General features: G+C 40.6%; 3 protein-coding genes across 8 annotated transcripts; all 3 read left to right on the forward strand.

Moving 5' to 3' along the window:
* Window positions 1-214: 214 nt before the first annotated feature.
* On the forward strand, window positions 215-8299 carry pign (phosphatidylinositol glycan anchor biosynthesis, class N). Of its 2 annotated transcripts, none has more exons than XM_003967886.3 (29): window positions 215-535; window positions 827-1070; window positions 1214-1335; window positions 1420-1518; window positions 1657-1763; window positions 1904-2028; window positions 2148-2278; window positions 2367-2486; window positions 2571-2611; window positions 2691-2750; window positions 2912-3004; window positions 3288-3343; window positions 3489-3567; window positions 3661-3843; window positions 3930-4069; window positions 4394-4493; window positions 4588-4680; window positions 5097-5188; window positions 5307-5412; window positions 5496-5604; window positions 5707-5809; window positions 5881-5983; window positions 6202-6288; window positions 6397-6452; window positions 6532-6607; window positions 6991-7064; window positions 7159-7201; window positions 7307-7359; window positions 7490-8299. In XM_003967886.3, exons 2-29 carry the CDS (start codon window positions 844-846, stop codon window positions 7611-7613), a joined length of 2802 nt encoding a protein of 933 aa, XP_003967935.2. In that variant the 5' UTR covers window positions 215-535; window positions 827-843; the 3' UTR covers window positions 7614-8299. The 2 variants fall into 2 exon arrangements, with proteins under 2 accessions (XP_003967935.2, XP_011606131.1); XM_011607829.2 differs by having other exon boundaries at window positions 216-535; window positions 801-1070.
* A 397-nt stretch (window positions 8300-8696) lies between these two features.
* gpr141 (G protein-coupled receptor 141) lies at window positions 8697-11663 on the forward strand. Of its 2 annotated transcripts, none has more exons than XM_011607828.2 (2): window positions 8697-9103; window positions 9391-11663. In XM_011607828.2, exon 2 carries the CDS (start codon window positions 9405-9407, stop codon window positions 10347-10349), a length of 945 nt encoding a protein of 314 aa, XP_011606130.1. In that variant the 5' UTR covers window positions 8697-9103; window positions 9391-9404; the 3' UTR covers window positions 10350-11663. The 2 variants fall into 2 exon arrangements, with proteins under 2 accessions (XP_011606130.1, XP_011606128.1); XM_011607826.2 differs by having other exon boundaries at window positions 8764-9108.
* A 210-nt stretch (window positions 11664-11873) lies between these two features.
* Window positions 11874-21574, forward strand: hnf4g (hepatocyte nuclear factor 4, gamma). 4 transcript variants are annotated; one of them, XM_029842493.1, is made up of 11 exons: window positions 11874-12108; window positions 15771-15936; window positions 16075-16169; window positions 16937-17043; window positions 17248-17397; window positions 17557-17644; window positions 18024-18176; window positions 18708-18757; window positions 18873-19059; window positions 19573-19692; window positions 20036-21574. In XM_029842493.1, the coding sequence occupies exons 1-11, from the start codon at window positions 12078-12080 to the stop codon at window positions 20155-20157; spliced, it is 1269 nt and encodes a 422-aa protein (XP_029698353.1). In that variant the 5' UTR covers window positions 11874-12077; the 3' UTR covers window positions 20158-21574. The 4 variants fall into 4 exon arrangements, with proteins under 4 accessions (XP_029698353.1, XP_011606127.1, XP_029698351.1 ...); XM_011607825.2 differs by having other exon boundaries at window positions 11875-12108; window positions 15768-15936; XM_029842491.1 differs by lacking the exon at window positions 11874-12108 and adding an exon at window positions 14345-14970 and having other exon boundaries at window positions 15768-15936.
* Window positions 21575-21884: the final 310 nt, after the last annotated feature.

The raw sequence follows: 21884 nt of genomic DNA on the forward strand, positions 1-21884 counted from the left end.
CAGGGCACAAATGTGTGCTAGCTGGTGTGCTATAATCGAACGATAAATTATGAAAATGTCGATATGGAGAAAAAAACGCGCATTTTCACACAACGTAAAATATAAAACACAATTATGTATCTTGATGTGAAAATGCTTTTGATTTTAAACATAATATTTAAAGAAATCCCATTGTCCGAATTTAACTACAATACCCATAATTCCATGTAAATTACTAGGACGCGCAACAGCGTCGAACGTCAGTCACAATAAGGAAGTTGATGTCAGTTATAGCTGAATGTCTTGAGCTAATCTTCTTAAACGCCGGCACAGTTGGTTTTGTAATTGGCAGCGTTTAAAGATTATGTTGATCTTGCTTCCCTTAAGTAAAGCATCCGTCGGGTTTTGTTTTTCGTTACACGCGAGGAGTGGATGCTGAATCAGGGGAATGGCTAAATTGGTTGTAAATCTCACTACTCTCCCATTCATTCATAAACAGACTCTATTCTCCCTTTCTTTTGGCTAACTCTACTCACGAATACTACGTAACAAACAGGTAAGGTTTCTTATTCTGTCACGGCAACGTTGTAACCGATTACCTATGTCAACAAGCGTACTTTACCGATTGTGGTCTGTCAGAAATAAACATCGATTGAAAACACGTTGGAATTCTCCATTGTCATACTACAGAAACCTTCTCTTCATGTTGAATAAAGGGTCATTAACACGTTTTGGGGTTGAAATATCTTCATCTTGAACACAAGGACAAACAAATCATGCTTTTCCGCTTCATTTGTCATGTGTATTGTGTTTTAATTTAGGTCTTCACCCTTCTAATGCCCTGCAGACTCGGCTCACTCCAAAATGAGGATGATCACCTTCTTCCTGGTTGGATTAACAGTGCACATTGTCTTCTTCCTGTCTATTTTTGACATCTACTTCACATCCCCTCTGGTCCATGGCATGCCTCCCCATGCCACGCTATTGCCACCTCCTGCTTCCAGACTTATCTTAATTGTTGCTGACGGTCTCAGAGCAGACAGTCTTTTCATGCCTCTGCACAATGGTTCTTCCAGGACCCCATACCTAAGGTATGGCTCTAAACTGTAATTGATTGGGTGCTACTAGGTACCTTATTTATAGATCTAGGATACAGTTTTCCTGTGTTCTAGCTTGCCTTTACCATATTGTGGTACGTAATTTACTGTGCCACGATGTGATTCTCAAATATCAGAAGTATTATCGAAGAGAAGGGCACCTGGGGGGTGTCACACACACGGGTTCCCACTGAGTCTCGTCCTGGTCATGTTGCTCTCATCGCAGGTTTTTATGAGGATGTTAGTGCCGTTGCTAAAGGTGGGTGTGTGCCCTATGCTGCATGACATTTTTTGCTTATATTTGGCTGAAGCTTGGGTTATATGTACTCATGTGTCTGTTTAGGGTGGAAGGAGAATCCAGTTGAGTTCGACTCTGTGTTTAACCAGAGCAGACGCACCTGGTGCTGGGGCAGCCCTGATATTCTGCCCATGTTTGCCAAAGGTACACACACTCTCTTGCACATAATGAGTTACTAAACTATGTGAAATATTCTCTTGTGGTTTTAAAAACGTGTTGTTGTTTTTTTTTATCATTGATAGAAAACCGTAATGCCATTTCATGCTGTGCCATTTTCCCCAGGTGCTAGTGGAGATCATGTGTACACACACACGTACCCAGCAGAAGAAGAGGATTTTGCCTCCACAGATGCGTCCAGACTGGACACCTGGGTGTTCACTCAAGTAAAAGTATGCTAGTGGAATTGCTAATAACATTGCCAATGATAAATATTGTAATCGATAAAGGCTTTTTTTCAGAGGTGGCTCTCTTTTAAAGAAAGAATTCACCAAAGTGAATGTCTGTGTTGACTTTTCTTTTTGTGTACTAGTCATTCTTTCATTCAGCAAAGTCAAACTCCAGCCTGAAGGCCTATCTCCTTGAAGATAAAAATGTCTTCTTTCTACATCTGCTGGGCATCGACACAAATGGACACGCACACAGACCAATGTCACAGTAAGACTAAGGATAACATTATGACTCCTTGTTTCTTTATTTATGCATTTTAATATCGAATGTAAATCTGCTCAATACTAATTGTTTGCTGAATTACTTCTATTTCTTGTTTTTTCCAGGCAGTATCTTAACAACATTGGTTTGGTGGACAGTGGTGTTGCTGAGGTGGTTTCTATCATAGAGGAGTTTTTTAATTATGATGGGAGAACAGCTTACGTGTTTACTTCTGATCATGGAATGACAAACTGGGGTGAAATTATTTCTCTAATATATGCCTCACAAATGTCTGTCGCACAGTATGTTTCCTCTCAAGAATTACTTTATGCCCGTGTCTCCAGGTTCACATGGCGCAGGCCATCCCTCAGAGACTCTTACTCCTTTGGTGGTGTGGGGAGCTGGAGTCCAAACTGCTCAGAGAGCGACTGATCCCCAACCCTACATCGATGAGTACCTACAAGGTACTAAACTCACACACATTTTGGTTGTTTTGTGACATTGGCTGACTGTTATTATGCTAACGTTTTCAATTTCTTTTTACTGAGATTGGAAATTGGAGGAGATTCGTAGAGTTGACGTCAATCAGGTCAGGATCAAATTGTTGCTGACATATATGTAAATATGCAAATAAATCAAATTTGACAGTACAAAACTCTTTTCTGCAGGCTGACATAGCCACCCTCATGGCATCTCTCATTGGCATTCCCATCCCTGTCAACTCTGTTGTAAGTCCACAAATATGTTCATCATAATGGACATACACAAACCATTTGTAGCTTAAAATGCTTATCTTGATTCTCCATAAAACTCTCAACAACAATCTGGTTGTACACATTTTTTTTTTAAATTCACTTTCTATGTATCTTAATGCTATGTGTAATTTCAGGGTGTTTTACCTCTTCCCTACCTCAACAACACTGACCACTTCAAGGCACAAAGCATGTACACAAATGCTCTTCAAGTACTGGAGCAATTCAAGGTACTAAATCATGCAGCACTGCCCTAACTTAAGATTTATCCTTAATCAGGATTGTAAATGACTATAAACACACCACTTCTTCCTTAGTTATTGAATGAAAGGAAATATTAGTTTTCATTAGCAATAATAGGTAACTGTATAATCAGGTGATAAGATGTAGTGCTATTCACAGTAGAATTGGTTTATCGTAGTAACTTGAAAGCAGTAACTTTACACACCGTCTTCCTATATTGTATTTAAATATTTTTACAGAAATTTGTGTAAACTATTTTTTTTAATATAGATTAAAATGTCCCAGAGAAAGGATACAACGCTGTCATTTTTCTTCACCCCATATCAGTAAGTGCAGCCAAGAACATATATCAGGTCACTGTCGTTTATATACTAATGTCTGTATCAGGGCAAAAGAAACACATTTGGGTTTATAATCAAGAAGAGGGAGATTTTTGCAATTGTTATTGTTCACGCTAAACCTTTCTTCCAGACTTCTGACTGAGTCAAAACAAGAAGAATTTATCGAAAGAGCCAAAATGCTGATTCGGTTACAGAAGTATGTTGATGCTGTGAGTATTCTGAAAACAACTAAAAGCCAGTTAGACTGCTTAGATTTGAACCATTTGCTAAAATTAGTCCGCCTTTCTTTTGTCTCCCATCAGGTTTCTCTGTGTCAGTCTCTGATATCCCACGCACTGGAAGGTCTGGTCTACTACCACACCTACGACAGGTTTTTTCTGGGTTGCAGTGTTGTTCTTGGATTTGTAGGCTGGACATCTTATGTTGTCCTTCTAATACTGAAGACACACGCCAGCCTCATCAGAAATCCCAGCATCCTCCGACAGGTCAGAGCATACAAGTTAATGTACCCAACTTTGTAATCACTTTCTATTAAACACGTGGGTCAGACTAGATTCTTACTTCTTTGCAGATCCCGAATCACACATTAGCGAGGGTTTTTATGTGCTTGGCTGTGGCGATTGTTGCATTCCTACTTGTCCAAAAGAGCCCGATGACCTACTATATTTACTGCCTGCTGCCTGTCCCTGTGTGGTATTCTGTCCTTAAAGAGTGAGTAAAACACAGAAAATGTAAACAGGTGCAGATTATAAATGCAGAGTTATTGCAGTCTGCTCAGTTATCTGTGTAACTACCACCTACGGTTGCGAGGCTGGATTAGCAAATCTTGTCTTGCAAGCATTGGATCTTAACCAGCGCCAAAATAATAATCATCAATGAATAATCAATACATAGCAGCTGTATCTTGAAGTTATTTACATTACATGTCACTTCCTTCATTGTTATCGGCTCCTGAGAGCTGTTGTATAATATTTTAGATTTTTAGGTTTTTCTTCTCTCTTTTCTTCTTTAAACAGCTTTATTGATCCTTTGCAGGTCTGGAACTCTGACAGATTTGATTCACTCTGCTCCCTCTCTGCCACTCTGGAAATGTTTAAGTTATTTTCTGCTGGTAGCATTAGGAGTTGAGCTGCTGGTAGGTGATTAAATACACTGAATCTGGATTATTTGGCGCTCATAATTATTTCATGCGCTGAATAATGCTGAATGTTCACCTTTGCTGCCCCCAGGTGGTGAGTTTCTTCCACCGCGCCATGTTGACCCTGGGCCTGGCCGTCCTCTCTCTCTGGCCTTTCGTGTGTGGAATTTTTGGCAGGTCCAAGGTAATTACAGCACTGGTACTTAAACCAAAGCGCTGTAATGAAAAATAGATTTTCTGCATACCTGAAAAGCAAAGAAAATTACAAATGCAGGGTGACACGATGAAATCTTTATTTATATCGATAAACATATTTTATTCTACTTCTGTACACAATTCGGCATTTCTTAAGGTTACATTTTAGCTATTCTCTGCTACCTACAAGCCTTAACAGCACTGAATCTTCAAACTATTATTTTTTTTATGGACAAAATTAATTAAAAGAAAGTCAGATTGAGTCTGACTGAATTTAGAAATAAACCAGTGAAAAAACTGTATTATTTTTCTTTAAATTGACTTATGGTTTTTTGCACATATGAGCAGTCTACTGTGACAGTTTCCCCACAATGCCTAAAGTTATGATTTCTTGTATTTGTGTAGCTGCGGTCATTAAGCTGGTTCTTCAGCTGTCTGTGTCTGGCTGTGTTCCCCTTGATGCCTGTTATGGGTAGAGAATCTAATATTCATCTGGTGTGAGTGCTTCCTCTATTTATTTATGCATCATCATCACAGTGCATACTATGAGACACAAGTGTTCATTTTAATGGCTGATGCCAAAAATAAGACCACATGTGACAATTGTTTCCTCAGCTTGTGCGGTGGTGTATTGACTTTCTTCACTTCAGCCTGCTTCCTGTTCTCATTGTGGCAGAGATCAGTGCTACATCCATGTGACAGACAACAGTTTGCCGTCCAGGTAGCACCTCTACTGATTTAGAATGCAATTGAGTGTGTGAATTCCGAACAAAAATCACAAACCTGAGCTTTTGAACTATACAGATGCTCCACGTGGTGGTGTGTGCGTATGTACCATTCCTCACACACTCCAGTCTGCAGCAGAAACAGGGTCTGCCCCTTCTAAATCAGATCATCAGCTGGACCACATTGGGTAGATGGGTTCAAGAGACCACTAAATAATTAGAGATTTAAATTGATAGCTCATCCATACATTAATTTATGTCATTGTTATTTACCATTCCTCCCTCACCAGCTTCTTCACTACTGGTTCCGTTGCTGAGTTCCACGCGACTTTTCCACAGGCTCCTCAGCATCCTCCTTTCACTCACTGCCACGTACCTGCTTCTCAGCACTGGGTAAGTCTCCCAACAGTGCTGCAAATTAAACATTAAGTAAAACCTTCTTGATGCAAATACATTCTCCACAGATCGGAAGCACTGTTTCCCCCGGCGTTATCTTGGCTGATGTATGTGTGGATCAATATTGAACAGGAGGCCATGCTGGCTCAGGGTGTTCCTGGCAGACAGGAGGTAGCGCATTCAATAGCTTAGATTTGATTCTTTACACGTGACCAGCACTATTCAGACGGACAGCATGGTTGTCTTAATGCCATCGCTCGTTTCCTCCAGTGACTCTGGTTTCCTGTCCCAGTACAAAGACATGCATACATGTTGAGTGAAAGTTAAAGTACCCTGAGTGTGAGCAGATTGGAGAATAATTTGGCTATCCTGTCCACATCTCCTTTCAGCTCTCCACCATTGATTTTTCAGCAAACATCGACATCTCCAAGATCCGTCAGTTGAAGCTGGATGACATCAGAAGATCTTATTTTTTTGTATCCATGTTATTTAAATCACACTAGCAGAGTATTAAACTTGCACCATATTTTAGTGTGGTGTTTAAGAGTAGAAAACACACTTTGTCCTTAACATTTTTTCTGCAGGTGTTTTTTATAATAACTGCTTTCTTTGGCACAGGGAACATAGCATCTATCAACAGGCATGTATATATTCATATTTAGAGACGTATATGGATGTGCATAGTTTTACAAAGTGCTTCTTTCTCCTTTATTTCCTAGTTTTGATCCAACATCAGTTTATTGTTTCCTCACTGTCTTCAACCCCTTCATCATGGGAGGCCTGATGATGTGGAAGGTAATGTATTTTGATATGTACCCCCCCCAAAAAAGGCCTCTTGTGTCTCTGTGTTTGACTTGTTATCATCTACCTCATGAACATGGCAACCAAATGTGTTAGGCTGTGGATCCACTTTTTGCTGCATACATTTTATAAAATGCTTCACCTTGTTTAGTGACCAAACTAGGAATTGCATATTATTGACCCTTGCATGGTAAACCAGCCTGGAGCCGTAATTTCTCTGTCTACTTCCTGTGAGCAGGTTGATAATTAACCATGGGATATTACTTACTTTTTAATGACCTTTAAAGCATTTTCTTCAATAGTCCTTGTTACAATAAAGTCCCAGTTTATAAAAGTTATTGTCAATTGTTTAGCTATCTTATTCTTTGTTCTTTTAGGTCATCATCCCATTCATTATAGTCATGTGCACATTTGAGACTATTCAAGTTGTAACACAGCTGTCTTCAAGAAGGTATTGTATCAGTTAATTTGTTAATATAAGGTTTGATTCTATAGGCAGATGGATTAAAGTTCTTACTCATCGATAAATTCTTATTGTCTTCCAGCCTATTCCTCATCGTCCTGGTCATATCTGACTTGATGGCCCTTGTAAGACATTTCCAGTTCATGTAGAAGATGTTTCATTTGCACCTTTTAGAACACAGGATGTGAAACTTGCACAATGAATTTTTAACTTGCTCTTTTTACGCACAGCATTTTTTCTTCCTGGTGCAAGACTACGGGAGCTGGTTGGACATTGGTACAAGGTGAGCGAGCTGAGCAGCTCGGGCTCTTAAAGTCCTAATTAATAACAGATTAAAAACTTGGCTTGTGCACACAAACGCCCCCTCCCTGTTCCGTGGCTTTCAACTGCACGTTCACTCTTGTCTCTTGCAGCATTAGTCATTACGTGATCGTGATGTCGATGACCATTTTTCTGATGCTGCTCAGCGTGGTCACACACACTTTCACCTCACAAAGACTGGCGCTGTGGAGGAGACCCAAGATCCATTTTCCTTAGACAAAATGTGTTATTGTGCACAAGACACACACACACACACACACACACTCTACTAGAGAGGAAATATTGGTTGGTTGAGGAATTGCCTTTAATCTTTTTTTTAATATATTTTCTTACAATATTAGAGTATTTATGTGAGGTGTGTAGGACTGTCTTTTACTGTCTATTGCTGTGAAAATGACATGAAACTGTTAGATGTTATAAGCAAAATCAAATGATTAATTATTAATTATGAAGTAATATTTGTTGTATTACTTCATTTATATACTTTGTACATTATGTCTATGCCCATTGTGTTTTTATTAATCATTGTTAAATAATTAATAAGCCACTCTGCTGAGTTATGAGCTCCCAGAGAATGAAAACTTTAAAAAAAAAGTGTCTGGCACAAGTTCCTGTCAAGCTGTCTGTAGCACTTTCTAAAAAAGGGAAGTTGATCTAACTTACTGTATCAGTTCAACTGTACAGGACTACTGCATGTACAAATGGCGGAAAACAGATTTCATTCTAGCAATTATATTTTTTACATTCTAACTATTGTGATGGGCAGAGAATGATGGGCAAAATTTAAATATGGCTTACAGATAAAAGTCAGGCTTGGGTGCATTTAAAGTACTAGGTGGGGAATGTTTGTTAATGTGGGGACAGTGATTATTGAAACTGAAAAATAAAAATAAATTATCCAATTCTGTTGTGTGACATTTTCCTCCTTTTTCCACTTAAAGTAGCATCATTTTTCTGACCAAGTAAACATCACGACCATCACCTTAGAGGGCTCATAGTACTGCAGTAATATGAAGAGTGCGTTTCATCAGAAATCATTCAGTTATAACCAATGTGACCACATCCTGAACTCTACCTGGCTCAACTGTATGAAAATGTGTGTAGCAATGTTGGTAAAATAATATACTATATTAATAATGTGTTACATTATTGTTTTCTTCATTTTAAGAAAATGCAGAAACTGCCTGTACAACTGTAAATTACATTAATCTTCCTTTTTTGTGAGTTTCCCTAACTGAACCATACTATAGTGCCTTTGTTTTCTTTGTTTTCCTATTCTAATTGTTTAGGTGTAGAATGCAGAAAGAATATAAATGAGCCATTTTAATTGCCTGTAAGTATCAGGAAGGAGGAAGTAACAGGCTGTGGTTGAGTCCGCATGTGTGAAATCACCCCCCATCTGCCTGAGAGAGCGCACACACAACCCTACACACACACACACACACACACACACACACACATAGACAGTGCACACAATATGCAAAACTAGAAGTTTGGTTTCTCACAAATGAAGATGCCAACTTCCACCCTTCATGCTGCTACATACTGAGGCTTGTCAGACTCGGGCATTTTCTTTGGACGTTTTGTGTGCTTGTCCAATGTAAAACACCAACTGTTTGACATTGTTGCCAGCATAATGGACTAGAGGATGTGTTGATCGTCGTAGTCAAAAGCAATCAACAGCGGGGGCTTCTGCGAAACACAATGTACGGTAAGTAAGAACGGTGAGCATTGTTTTGACTTTGTACTCGGTCAATATGATGCTACCTTTGGAGAGTATAGACAATGTAAGACTCTTAAACAGCAGATCAAACTGCTCAACAATAGTACAATTGCAAACCAAAATGGGTAGAATTACAGGCTGTAGTTCCCGTTTCATCATTGAAAGTGAGCAGTTTAAACTTCTTGTGTAATTGCAGGTTTTTTAGCAAAAATCCCATGATGGTCATTACCAACTTTGCTCTCTTTCTAACACTTTTTAATCTGTCTGCAGTCTCCTTGCACAACATGACTTCTATGGTACCGAATGTTCCGTCCAGTTCTGTACCTTTCGGAATGGAGTTGAATATATCTTTAGTAACACCAACTTCAACGGATGACAACAAGCCAACGGGACAGCACCACACCGCTCTCCTGGCTATCTACTGTGTGGTTCTCTTCAGCGGCACCATCAGCCTGAGCCTGATGATGTACATGATGAAGTCAAACGTGACCTCCAGCACCTCCATTGCCATGCTGAACCTGATCTTCACCCACTTCATCTTCCTCCTCACTGTGCCTTTCAGGATGTACTATCACGCCACCACTTGCTGGAACCTGGGCCACGGCTGGTGCAGGGCCATCAGTGGGATGATCCACATCCACATGTACATGTCCTTCATTTTCTACGTGATCATCCTGTCCATGCGTCTAGTCACGTTCTACTGCAGATCAGGGCGGAAGGTCTCCATCAACAGGGTTCACGCCCTCTTTGTCAGCATCGTGGTGTGGCTGGTGGTGCTCGTGGTGTTCCCATGCGTAATGTTCGTTTACTACGGTAACGATCCAGAGCAGAGCAGGTCACACAACATAACACACTGCTTCGTCTTCGGCAAACACATCAAGTCTGGAGGCAAGGTGTTCAACTACATCGTTAGCATAGCGATCATATTGGTGTCCTCCATGCTGACGGCCCTTCAGGCCAACGCTACGTGGGTTCTGTACAGAAAGCATCGGGAGTCCTGCACTTTCCAGCAGGACTTTGCGGCCCATTTGAAGAGCTTGTACTTTGCAGCCATCATGGCAGTCTGCTTCATTCCCTATCACATCTTCCGGCTGACATATTTGGAAAACCTTGATCTGCAAAATGTCAATGAGGTGTTTTTAAGTCTGACCACTCTAAACTGTGTAGACATGCTCACATTCTTAGGAAACAGGCGGTGCATCATGTGTCTGCTTGGAAAGAACATTTGAAACCTTTTAGTAGTACTAGTCCGAAAGAAGATGTGAAATTTTTTTTTTTTCCTATTGTCATATAAAATGAAATTATGCAAGTTGAATAACCTCAACGAAATATTTGTTACTAGTTTGCTTCTTTTATTTTCTTCAATACATTTAAGATTATTCTTTCTCAAAATGTGTTTTTTGATCAGCTTATCACATACAAATGGCATTTTTCATATAATAAATAAATGATTTATCACAAATAAATATTGGGAATTTGGGGGGAGGGGGACTTCAAAGTTCTGAGGGGTGAAGATTTGGTTGGAGTTCGAGGTTTAGTTTAAGGGTGGAGAGCTACAGCTGGAGAATGTATTATATTTATGAAAGTCTTCACAAAGATAGAAGTACAATGATTTGTGTGTGTGTGTTCGTTCTTGCTACAGATTGAGTACCAAATTAATCAATCTACAATTGAAGTGAGGACATTTTGGCTGGCTGTCACAACGCAAAGGATGATTTAGGTTTAAGAATTTAAAAAAATATATAATTACTGTAATTATTTCCATGTAACATAATATATCAGAGAACAGTGAAGTCATTGCTAGAATGAATTTAATGTTGAAAATTATTTGTGGCTTTTATACTTATGCACAATTTTGTTCATCATTATAATAGTAGCTGTCACTTATTCCTAATCTGCTCGTGGCGGGGCTGGAGACCAAATTAGCTGTCACCAGGTGAGAGACAGTACATTCTGGACAGGTTCCTGGTATGCTGTTTGCTCACACACTTTGATCTGGGGAAATTTGGCTCCTTTAATCATCCTAATGGTCACATTTGAGGACTGGGGGAGAAAAGTGGAAGAAACAGAGAAGACATAGAAGAATCCAAACCAGAACCTAGGATTGATAAGTGTGCTGACCTCTACACCACCATGACACCCATTACATAAGTGTTTACATTGAAGCCATATTAAATTATATACATCTGTTTTACTTATACCTATCTGCTGTTAGTGGCTGATGTACCTCAGAGATTAACCCAGTTGATTAATTTGCTCATACTCTAAGTTCAGAAACACCTCAAAAGTTGCCTTTAGTTTTTGAGAGCCTGTTTTAGTGCCGTGGATGCCGGAAAGGAAATGTTAGATTAAAGCGGTGGACTGGGAATAAAAACAAGATACACTCCTGGTCAGGGCTACTGTTTTGCTTTGCTTTGGTGTTTAAAGCAAACCATTTGTCATAACCTCTTCCTGTATGTTATGAGCATTTCAAACCTTCACCCTGATGTGCACATTTGTAGCATTTACCTAAAGAGCTGAGAAATAAATGTCTAAAATTGTTACTTTTCTACCATTATTGTGAAACATTACCTCAGCCCTCATGGATCTCTTACCTTCTTCTCAGAGTGGTGTTAGAGGCCCTGGCTGACACACACACACACAAACACACACACAAACACACACACACACACACACACACACACACACACACACACACACACACCTGGTGTTCGTTTTTTTTTCTTCAGGTTTTATGGCACTGGGTTACTGTTTAACATCCCCACCCTACTTTGAGTTTGTTTAGTAAATCGATCTAATGACAGGACTATGGTGGCGCCATCCAATGTGTCGCTCCATGAATCATAAGCTGCTCGCTTCTCCAACCTTCCCTTTCATTGTTATTGGACACCTTCAACATTTCACCAACTCTGTCTCATTGAAATCCATGTCGCCCTGAGAGCGGTGCACCTGGATAAATGCACATCCCAGCTGGAAAAAGAAAACCAGGTAAGACGGTCTCATCCTATGAAGTCTTCTGTGCCTGTGAGGCCAAAAACATGCTGATAAGAGCGGCTGTTTTGTCTCTTCTTGTAAATTTAGGCATGTTTCGTACCAGGTTCTAAAATAAACTACATGCTTTTGCGTTCCACTGTGGCTGCGGTCCACTTTCACACACTGTGTCTGTCAAAACCTGTGCTGAAAGTTGTGGTGCGCAGTACGGTGGCCCGAGTGGACCACATTTTCTCTAGCATGTTGCTGAGTATTGAGTATTGGTCTGTGTGTCTGATGGAGCATTTAATTAACAGAGATAAGAAACTTACCTTGTCGTGCATGTTGGGCTGTAAAGATGATGTGATTAATTGAATTATCTCCATGATGATTTAATCTCTTGATAACATTTGAAGCTCAACACAGGAAGTAGTGAAATTGATTGACTGATTGATTGATTGATTGATTGAGTGATTGATTGATTGAGTATCTATGGAATGTACAAAGAAATCTCTTCATGAAATCAATTGTAACTAGAAATTTACAACCCCGTCTTTTTCTCTATAATACTTCATTAATAACGAAGTACTTTGAGTCTTTTTTGGTTATTTGTGAGTTTATTATTATTTATTACAATTTTTGGAGCATCATTTTTCAGTACTTTGCTGTTGGGACATTCGCAGTGTTGGTTTACGGGAGACAGTTTGCTGTCTGATCATCTGCGGCTGTTAAAGGCTCTAAGCTAAATAGAAGTGGCAGTATTATGGCAGGTTCACACACAGATAGCCTCTTAACGCAGGGTTTTATGGCTTCTGAGAGGTTTTGGTTGCTAGGTGTACACAATGTACCCAACATAGTCGTGAGAGGTTTCATAACTTTATATATATATCTCAGTGTAGTTCGATTTTTTAAAGTTTTGTATTATTTTCAATGGACCCATATGTTTGGATTGATAATATAGCTTGAAAAGTATTGATATGAAATAGGCACAAAATCATGGAAGAGATCTTTTCTATACAGTATTTATGTGATGAAAATTTGACTTTCAGAAACTTTTAGCTGCCCTCTTGGCAGGGGTGCCTAAATCCAGTCCTCAAGGGCTGCAGAGGGACAGGGTTTTCCGTCCTACCAGGTAGACATCCTCTAACCTGGGATCCCAGGTTCCTTGGAGGAAGCATCCAGCCCTTGAGGACTGGCTTTTAGCACCGTTGGTCTAAGGAGGAAAATTGACTGGTCACAAACATCTGATCCAACACCTCTAAGACATCACACATTTTAAATTTTCCCACCTTTGTCTCTGTGAGGCCAGGATTATATTAATGTCAGTTTAATGCTTCTTTGTGCACATTAGTGCATTAGGTGACCGCTACTGTCACAAAAACAAATTCACTGCTTCCACAAATTAGCTGGGATGTCTGACCTCCATTAATTCGCAGGATTAGTGTGTGATTCAATCCAACCTCTTCCATGAAGTAACAGCCGTCACTGCTGTGCTGTCATCGCTGTCTGCTCACGATTGAAAATGCGCTTTCAGAAGGAGGGTGGGTGCTTTTCTGATGTAGGACATCAAATCTGCAACAACGGTGCTCCTTATCATTTACAGCCTCCCCAACACAAGGCCTCTAACTGATTACCTGCAAGCCACACCAGATTTAGTGCAATGTAATTCCTGATGTGAAAGGGGCAGGCTGGGACACTTTAACTCTTTTATGACAGTAAATTGGAATGTTGGCAGCATTCCTCCACTAAAAGAGGAGCCATCTTAGTGAGAAGTTGTGTCTTGAGTTTTGGGTGGAAGTTTAATTTATTTTTAAGTAGTTTGATTAGATTTCTTTGGTTCTTACCAGCTGATTGGTCCTTGATTATTAAGGAAAAGGACAAGGAGTTGATACATGTGCCCAAATGTTGGATGTCACAAACAAAAAGACAAGCGTTTTAAGGAAAAGTGATTGATTCTAACCTAAAACAAAGATTTCAGACAAGCTCTAATCAGTGGTCAAGCTGTTTAAATGTGTGACATACAGGAGCATCAGGACAGGATTGGTTTAACCAATCAAACACAAAAAGGGTCTTTATGGGAACTTATCAGTATTTTTCACTTCACAGTCTCTGCAAATTTTATCTGCTGAGGTGGTGGTGTTATTACCTCATGATTGATTAGATTAGGAAAGCTCTCTCTCTCTCTCTCTCACACACACACACACACACACACACACACACGCACGCACGCACACACACGTACAGGTTTGCATAGCTGTATTTGTGAGGTCTTTACTAGCAGTCATTTATATATTTGTGCATGTATTGCTTTTGCTAACCCTAAACTTGATTATGCGTGCCTAATTATTGAGGGTTTAGCTGAGCTGAGATTTATCCCAAAGTACACATGTACACACAAACACGCACATACACATTGGGGTCTCCTCTAATAAACCTGTCCCATGTACCAACAATACACTAATGATTTCTGCTTTGTGGTTTAAAAGAAAAGGTGAAAAGGTAAAAAAAAGTGAAGAAACTCATTCAACACTATCACTTCTTCCTTGTGATAACAGAGAAAAACAGATAAGTACTTGCAATAAGGTGAGAAGCCTTTAGCACAGCCCCGCCCCTCCTCTTGTCTTCTGCCCAATCAGATGGGATTATCCATCGTTTATGTCAGGGATGTCCCCTGTCATACCTGTAAATTTTAGATTAGGCCCAGACCAGCTGACTCAGTTGGTCTGAAGACGAGGACGGCCCGAGGGTGAGGAAGAATGAAGTATCCTTCTCAGAGTAAGTCTCTGTTAGATATGGAAGTAGCCAACTATTGTGAAGGCCTGGATCCCTCGTACAGCACCCTTGGTTTTGAGAATGCAGAGGTGTTCTATGGAGGAGGAGGTAACACACACACACTCACACACACACACACACACAGAATTTTAATTGATTGGACTGATTGATTAATGAGATTGGCTAAAGGCATTGATGGATATGGTTTTTACCCTAAATCATACAATATCCATCTAGTACTAAATACAAATGTGTATATTTGTTAATGTGGAAGTAGAAATGTGTCATAAAATACATTTTTATAGCCCGGTACATCTATACGTTACGCTGATGTCACCTGAGCATGAAGACAGTAATGAAGTGAAACGCTGACTCATTTTGCCAAAACGGGGCTACAGGGCGTTTGGTACGGAGGTGGTGCTATGGCCACCTGTGCCAATGGGTTTTCGCATGTGCCTAATAGAACATTCCCTTCTATTAGTTAAGCTTTGAGTGAACCATAAATGTGTAGCCAGCGGTGATGATTACAGCTTTGATTATGGAGACGGCGCCGTTACAGTTTCAGATAATGAAAATGATCACGATGATTGTCATGACAGCGTAGAGAGGACAATAAAAATGAAATATCAGCGATATTACACGGCTGGTGGCTGAACTTCCATTTCTTCCATTCCCTGAATTAAATGTGCATAAACTACTTTGCAATTACAGAACCCAAGCACAGATATGTTGTTGTTATGTCGAATATACTGAGCAACAGTCATAAAACGCTGTTGTTTTGCTGAAATTAGACCATTGCCAATACGGTTCAATGAACTGCTGTTAGTATGTCCCATCATGGCAGCACAGCTCATTGATTTGCGGCATGTGTGTACTTACCTGCATAGCTCTGTTTTTGTGTGAAGCAGACAGCATGCCAACGGAGCCCAGCCTGCCCGGTCCAGATGGGGTCACCACCAACTGCGCCATCTGTGGGGACAAGGCCACAGGGAAGCACTACGGAGCCTCCAGCTGTGATGGCTGCAAAGGCTTCTTCAGACGCTCGATACGCAAGAGCCACATCTATACATGCAGGTACGGAAACCATGCAAGGGTGAGCGCCCATACGTGCAGCTGGAACCTAATCGAGCTTGCACAAATGCAGATATGCAACTTAAACTTGCTCACAGCATCTTTTAATGGTAGCTGCTTGCGTCACTGACTTGTGTTCAGGTTCAGCAGGCAGTGTATTGTTGATAAAGACAAGAGGAACCAGTGTCGTTTCTGTCGACTGAACAAATGTTTCAGGGCCGGCATGAAAAAAGAAGGTAAGGAACCCTGATGGTTACCTCACAAACTGTAATCTCCTTCCTTTGATGCCATTAGTTGACATAAGATACATGTATGAGTTGGTTCCCCTTCAAATGTTTCAGTTTTTTGCGCATTAGTAGTTGTCTTTGTTCACAAAATAGTTTAGGAATCAAGAGAAATGGGGGACTGCAGAAAGCAATGACTGCATTGTGAAATATTTGATTAATATCAATGGTTCTATACTGTGGCATGTGCTTAGATGTACTGATTTTTGACAATTTACCCTTAACCCAAGGTAACTTTTTCTCAAGCCCTGTGAAGCATTTTAGTTTTTCCCTGTATTTTTGTATGTTTTATGCACGAAAACTGAACCTGACTTAGCTTCCCTCCCTCATGACGGTGAATTTTGGATGAACTATTACTTTAAAAATAGCCTGAACATTTGAGGAAATAAAGCGAGCCTGGGAGCAGTTTCAAGATAGTTGAAACTGGCCACGCCATAAAACAAGTGGTTGCTTGGTGTGTACGTGTGTGCGTGTGTGTGTGTGTGTGTTTATGAGGAGTATAACCTTGGCACCTCACTTTTATGACACCTAATCATAGTTATTCAAGCATGTTGTTCTGGATCGCAACAGGTTAATATTTGACTCCTTCTGCTGAGGCCTGCCTGTGTGGCTATTTTCCTAAATATTAACTGCAGACTCGTCTGCCATTCTTGCAACTCGAGACTGAATTCACTCCTCTGCAAATTCCTAAAGATGCGGGTTTCTTTCTCTTCTACTAGCTGTACAGAATGAAAGAGATCGCATCAGCTCCAGAAGAAGCATTCCCGACTCTCAAGAATTGCCTCCCATCACCATTTTGGCCCAAGCAGAAACGTTGTCCAAGCAGGTAACGTTTCCTGTGTTTATGTGTATGTGACCTGGTGACCTTTGACCCCACTGACCTGCTCAGTTTCTATCCTGCATCCTGATATATTTGTATGTGTAGCTGCATGTGTCTCTTCTCTTTCTCTTTCTGCCCTTCTCCCTGCTCCATCCCTCCTTCCCTCCCCATATGAGCCTGCTCCTGATCTGATTCTCTGTTTCCATCCAGATCACATCTCCAGTTGGGATAGTAGATATGTCAGAGCAGAAGGCAGCCACCGTTGGGGACGTCTGTGACTCTATGAGGCAGCAGTTACTGGTGTTGGTGGAATGGGCCAAATACATTCCTGCCTTTGGAGAACTGCCATTGGACGACCAGGTAACAGGGCTTATCAGTGACTTAACCTGGTAACTTTCCATCTTAAACACTCAATAGTCTGTCAGTAAGTCAGCCTGTTCTGTTTCAGTTCAGTGTTTCCATGTATGAGACTGTATCACGGTATATCTCTCAATCTTCTGTGCTCTTCTTCATCTTCAGGTGAGCTTGCTCAGGGCTCATGCAGGCGAACACCTCTTGCTCGGGGTCGCTAAAAGGTCCATGTCCTTCAGGGACTTCCTGCTCTTAGGTACGGACCAGCCGTGCTGCTCATATGTGGCGGTTTGGAGCTGGAGTGTAATCAAATGTTGTGCTAGCTGAGAATCATTAACTGAGGGGGTTTCTTCCTTTGTAATTGGAAAATGCAAACAGCATTACTCATGACAGGGGCGTGCTTGAACATACTGTAAGAGAATATGACAGGTCCCAACACCCAGGCACACATGTGCACAGCACTTCATTATTTTGCTCAACCTGCTTTTGCAGACTTAACTGGACCCTTAAGAAAGCCCAATAAAACCATGCATATTCCCATCCAGATGAACTATTTCTCCTACTCTTTGATACCAGCGCTGCACCCCTCCCATCCCGACACATTCCCCACTGAACCACACGCTTGGTGTCTGCAGGCAATGGCTGCGTGATCCACAGGAACAGTCCTGAACCGGAGATCTGCAGGATAGCCAACAGAGTGCTGGACGAGCTGGTGCAGCCTTTCCAGGATATTCAGATCGACGACAACGAGTATGCGGCCCTCAAGGCCATCGTCTTTTTTGATCCAGGTAGTAAAAAAAACCCATCTCTCTGAGATACACAATTGTTGGATGGGGAAGGATATAAGATCTAGTTTTAATCAGTAACTTTGTGTGTTTTATTATAACTTTTTTCATCTGGAGTCTTATAATGAGGCACAAGTGTACTGGTGACTTGTCAAAGACCTGCCATTAAATATAAATTATATGTACATTTTCCAAGTTGCATTAAAACCATTAAAAACAACATGGGACAACATTTTTAACTCAAATCCCTCTTTTCCCCATGCAGATCATTCCCTTTGGTTACATTTCACCTCAATGTTAGATTCAAGCCCCCCATTACCTTTTTCTCTCTTTGCTTTGATGACAATCGACCCCCCCCCGCCCCCCCCTACACACACACGCTAAATCTCCTGATTTTGCCTTCAAAGCCCAGCTTGACTTTAAATATTCCATCAATTTTATTCATATCTTCAATACTGTGCCTGATCTTTCTGTTTTTGTTGTTCAGCTGTCCTTCAATCCCCTCAATCCTGCGCTTCTCTCCCTAATCTGCAGATGCGAAATCTTTAAGGAATCCTTCAAAGATCAAGGCCATGCGACTGCAGGTACACCAATCATCTGACTTCCTGCTGAATGCTGCCCTTATTTTAGTTCCAGATGGGTGACAAAAAAAAAATCAGTTTTAGAGTGATTTCTATGAAATATACCTTTTTTACACAGGTCCAGATGAGCCTGGAAGACTACATCAACGACCGCCAGTATGACTCCAGGGGTCGTTTTGGAGAGCTGTTACTTCTACTGCCCACCCTGCAGAGCATCACCTGGCAGATGATCGAGCAGCTCCAGTTCATCAAGCTGTGCGGCCTGGCCAAGATCGACAACCTGCTGCAGGAGATGCTCCTCGGAGGTAAAACTGTGAGGCTGAACTCCCAGTACCAAACACGTGGTGGCCTTCAGCACCAGCCACGTAGGTTTCTGCCCAGCTTCTGCAGGAATCTGCAGCAAAAACAGATGAGGCAAAGTAGATTCAAGAGTTGCTGCTAAAGTATTTGTAATTTTTACAAATAGAGAATTCTCTTTAAATCAGATGCACCAACGAGCAGAACTATCATATCTGCTCATCTCTCGCTCTAAAAAGGTCTTAAATTTAAATTGGCTTTGAGGAAACTCACAGGACAGAATGTGAATGGCTGTATGTGCTTCATCTTTCATCCCTGTGCTCATTTATTAATCTCTTACTGTGTAAATGTGCAACTGCTTTTCTTAGGTGGCTGCTTCTTGGTGTATTTACCTGTTTGAGATTATATTTAATTATATATGTGAATTTTACAGTGATGTCAAATGAAATAGCATGTAACACAACCATGATTTAAGCAAGTCCACAACATTTTTATGGAGAGTTGCCCGTTTATTTGTTCAGGTCTCACGTCGGAGCCCTCCCACCTGCACCACCCTGCACACACCCAGCTGGCCCAGGACCCTTTGACTGGTCACACACTGGTCATCAGCGCTGTATCTGCAGCTCACACTCCTTTGATAGGTGAGAGCCACATCACAATTTATTACCTTTCATAAAATGCTAAACATGTGCCAGACTGTTTCCATTAACTTAGTTAAAATGAATAAATATGAACCCTGGAGCTGAAAAGAGTCTATAAAAATAACTGATGAGAATTGGCCAAATTGTATGCTTTCATTTAAAAAAATGCATTTGGCCATATTACACCACCTAATGGACACACAGGATTGATTGAACCTGCATCTGTAACGCAAAAGTCGTAGATTTCATTTTGTTTCCAGCCGATGTTGCCCGCACAAACGTAAATGATCCTTTTTAAAGATAAAATGCAAATGTCTCTCTGTCCTTATCCGTCACCCTGCAGCCTCTCCAGACACTCCCATCCCATCTCCCCCTCAGGGGCCTGCGCCAGACAAGTACAAGCCCTTTGCCCAGCCTCTCTGTCCTCCAGCCAGCCCCTCGCTGTCCTCGCAGAAAGACCCCTGACTTCTCGCTGAGAGGTCAGATCTGCCCCTTCCTGTTGTCCACTTCAGTCTACCAAAACATTGGATTGAAATACTTTAAATCTGCACTTTGTGAAGTCAAAAGTGTCAATATGAAGATGTAGCCAGCTATTAAAACACAAAAGCTTATTCTAAACAAAACTCTTCTGTAAATAGGTGGTAACAGGTTTTGTTTGAATAACTCTGTAGTTGATGGGAAATTTAAGGAAATTGTTCAATACTTTAACCGAAGGTTTATGAAAACAAAATGTCATTTATAACTATAACTATAATAGTTTTACGGATTTTGTGATTGTTTTTGTTCATGGTTAAAGGTGTGAATGTGCAATTAGATATTGTAACTAGCTTTATTTAATGCAGAGCTTTAATAAATGCAAAAACAAGAGCAGATTAGCCAATATATACAAATAACATAATTCTAATATGTTAACCATCTTTACCATTTTTTATTTGTTTAAGTTATATAATTCAATAATTAAATTCCAATGTAAAATTCTAAATGTCAGTTTTCTTTCTGTTAATTTGGGTTGATGATGTGTACTTTTCATAATTACTCAAAGTGATAATACAAGATAATGGCGTTTTGGTGAAACGGTGCCCCCTAGTGGCCAATTGTAAATACACGTCTTTTTGTATGCTGCATGGTGCTCCATGTGAAAATGAGCATGCATTCAAAGCTTTTCTGTAAGAAAACGATTTGTCTGTAGCTACAACACATCACCACCGTGGCTTTTAGTGGGGAAAAGGGAAGTGTAATTTGTTCATTTCTTCCATTTTGGAAGCCATCAAGCTTCCCCATAGTCGCAGTAATCAAGTGTATATTGTATCCAAAAACTTTATTGGCAAGTCATTGAGACTACACTGCTGTATGACGCTGCTCATCTAAAATCAGAAACTAGTTTTGCCCCTCCGACCATCTGAGAAAACACACTCTTCCTGAAGCTAAACTGGAATGTAAAATGATAATGTGCTCCGGGAAACTGAGTTTTGAAATATCTTATTTTGGTCATTCAGACAAATCATTTTCTCCGGGTTTACATGTGTGTCGGTGAGCATTAGTACGTGGAGGAAGAAAGCAAGGGACAAAGCTAAGAACTCTTCCTCTCCTATTGTTGTGCGACTTGGAGAAAACACTCAGGTTATTTAAGGCAGAGGAGCTGATGCTGCCCAGAATCAACATGGCCAAATCCTCCTATCGACTCCATAATGGACAAGCAACCGAGGTCAATTCAACAGCACTGACAATAGCAGGGTGTGTGTATGCATATATACTGTATGTGTGTTTGCTCCTTCCTGCCTTTATTTCTAATCTGTGCAAATGTGTGTACACTCCCGAATGTATGGTGGGCTTTTTTTGATTGCTTTAATCAAAGGTGTGTAGTAAAGAGACATGGAGGCTCTGTCTGTCTTTTTTCATCAGATAAAACTCTGCGTTAGCATGCCAGTCACATATCTCATCTGAGACGCAGCGCTCTCCTCCCTGCTGCCCACGCTGACAGCACCCTATTACCCAACAGTGTGACGCTCACTCCACCTGAGGAGGAGGAAAATAGAGGGATGGACATACAGAGGAGCAAAGGAAGGATGGGAATATGAAATCTGCCTTATTATTTAATTGAATTTATTTTTATTTGAAGTTACCATTTTAAAAAAATGACTCCTTTGTCTTCATCGCCCCCATTGTTGCTTTTCTGTATTTTTATAGGATCA

Source organism: Takifugu rubripes, chromosome 10 (genome assembly GCF_901000725.2).
Source record: "Takifugu rubripes chromosome 10, fTakRub1.2, whole genome shotgun sequence".
Lineage (NCBI taxonomy): Eukaryota > Metazoa > Chordata > Actinopteri > Tetraodontiformes > Tetraodontidae > Takifugu > Takifugu rubripes.

Coding starts and splice junctions, on each gene's coding strand:
- hnf4g (XM_029842491.1), top strand. CDS start 14,847: ATGAAGTATCCTTCTCAGAGTAAGTCTCTGTTAGATATGGAAGTAGCC. Junction 15,937..16,074: donor AGCCACATCTATACATGCAG/GTACGGAAACCA, acceptor ACTTGTGTTCAG/GTTCAGCAGGCAGTGTATTG. Junction 18,177..18,707: donor CATCGTCTTTTTTGATCCAG/GTAGTAAAAAAA, acceptor CCTAATCTGCAG/ATGCGAAATCTTTAAGGAAT.
- pign (XM_003967886.3), top strand. CDS start 844: ATGAGGATGATCACCTTCTTCCTGGTTGGATTAACAGTGCACATTGTC. Junction 1,519..1,656: donor TCTGCCCATGTTTGCCAAAG/GTACACACACTC, acceptor CATTTTCCCCAG/GTGCTAGTGGAGATCATGTG. Junction 5,984..6,201: donor GTGTTCCTGGCAGACAGGAG/GTAGCGCATTCA, acceptor ATCTCCTTTCAG/CTCTCCACCATTGATTTTTC.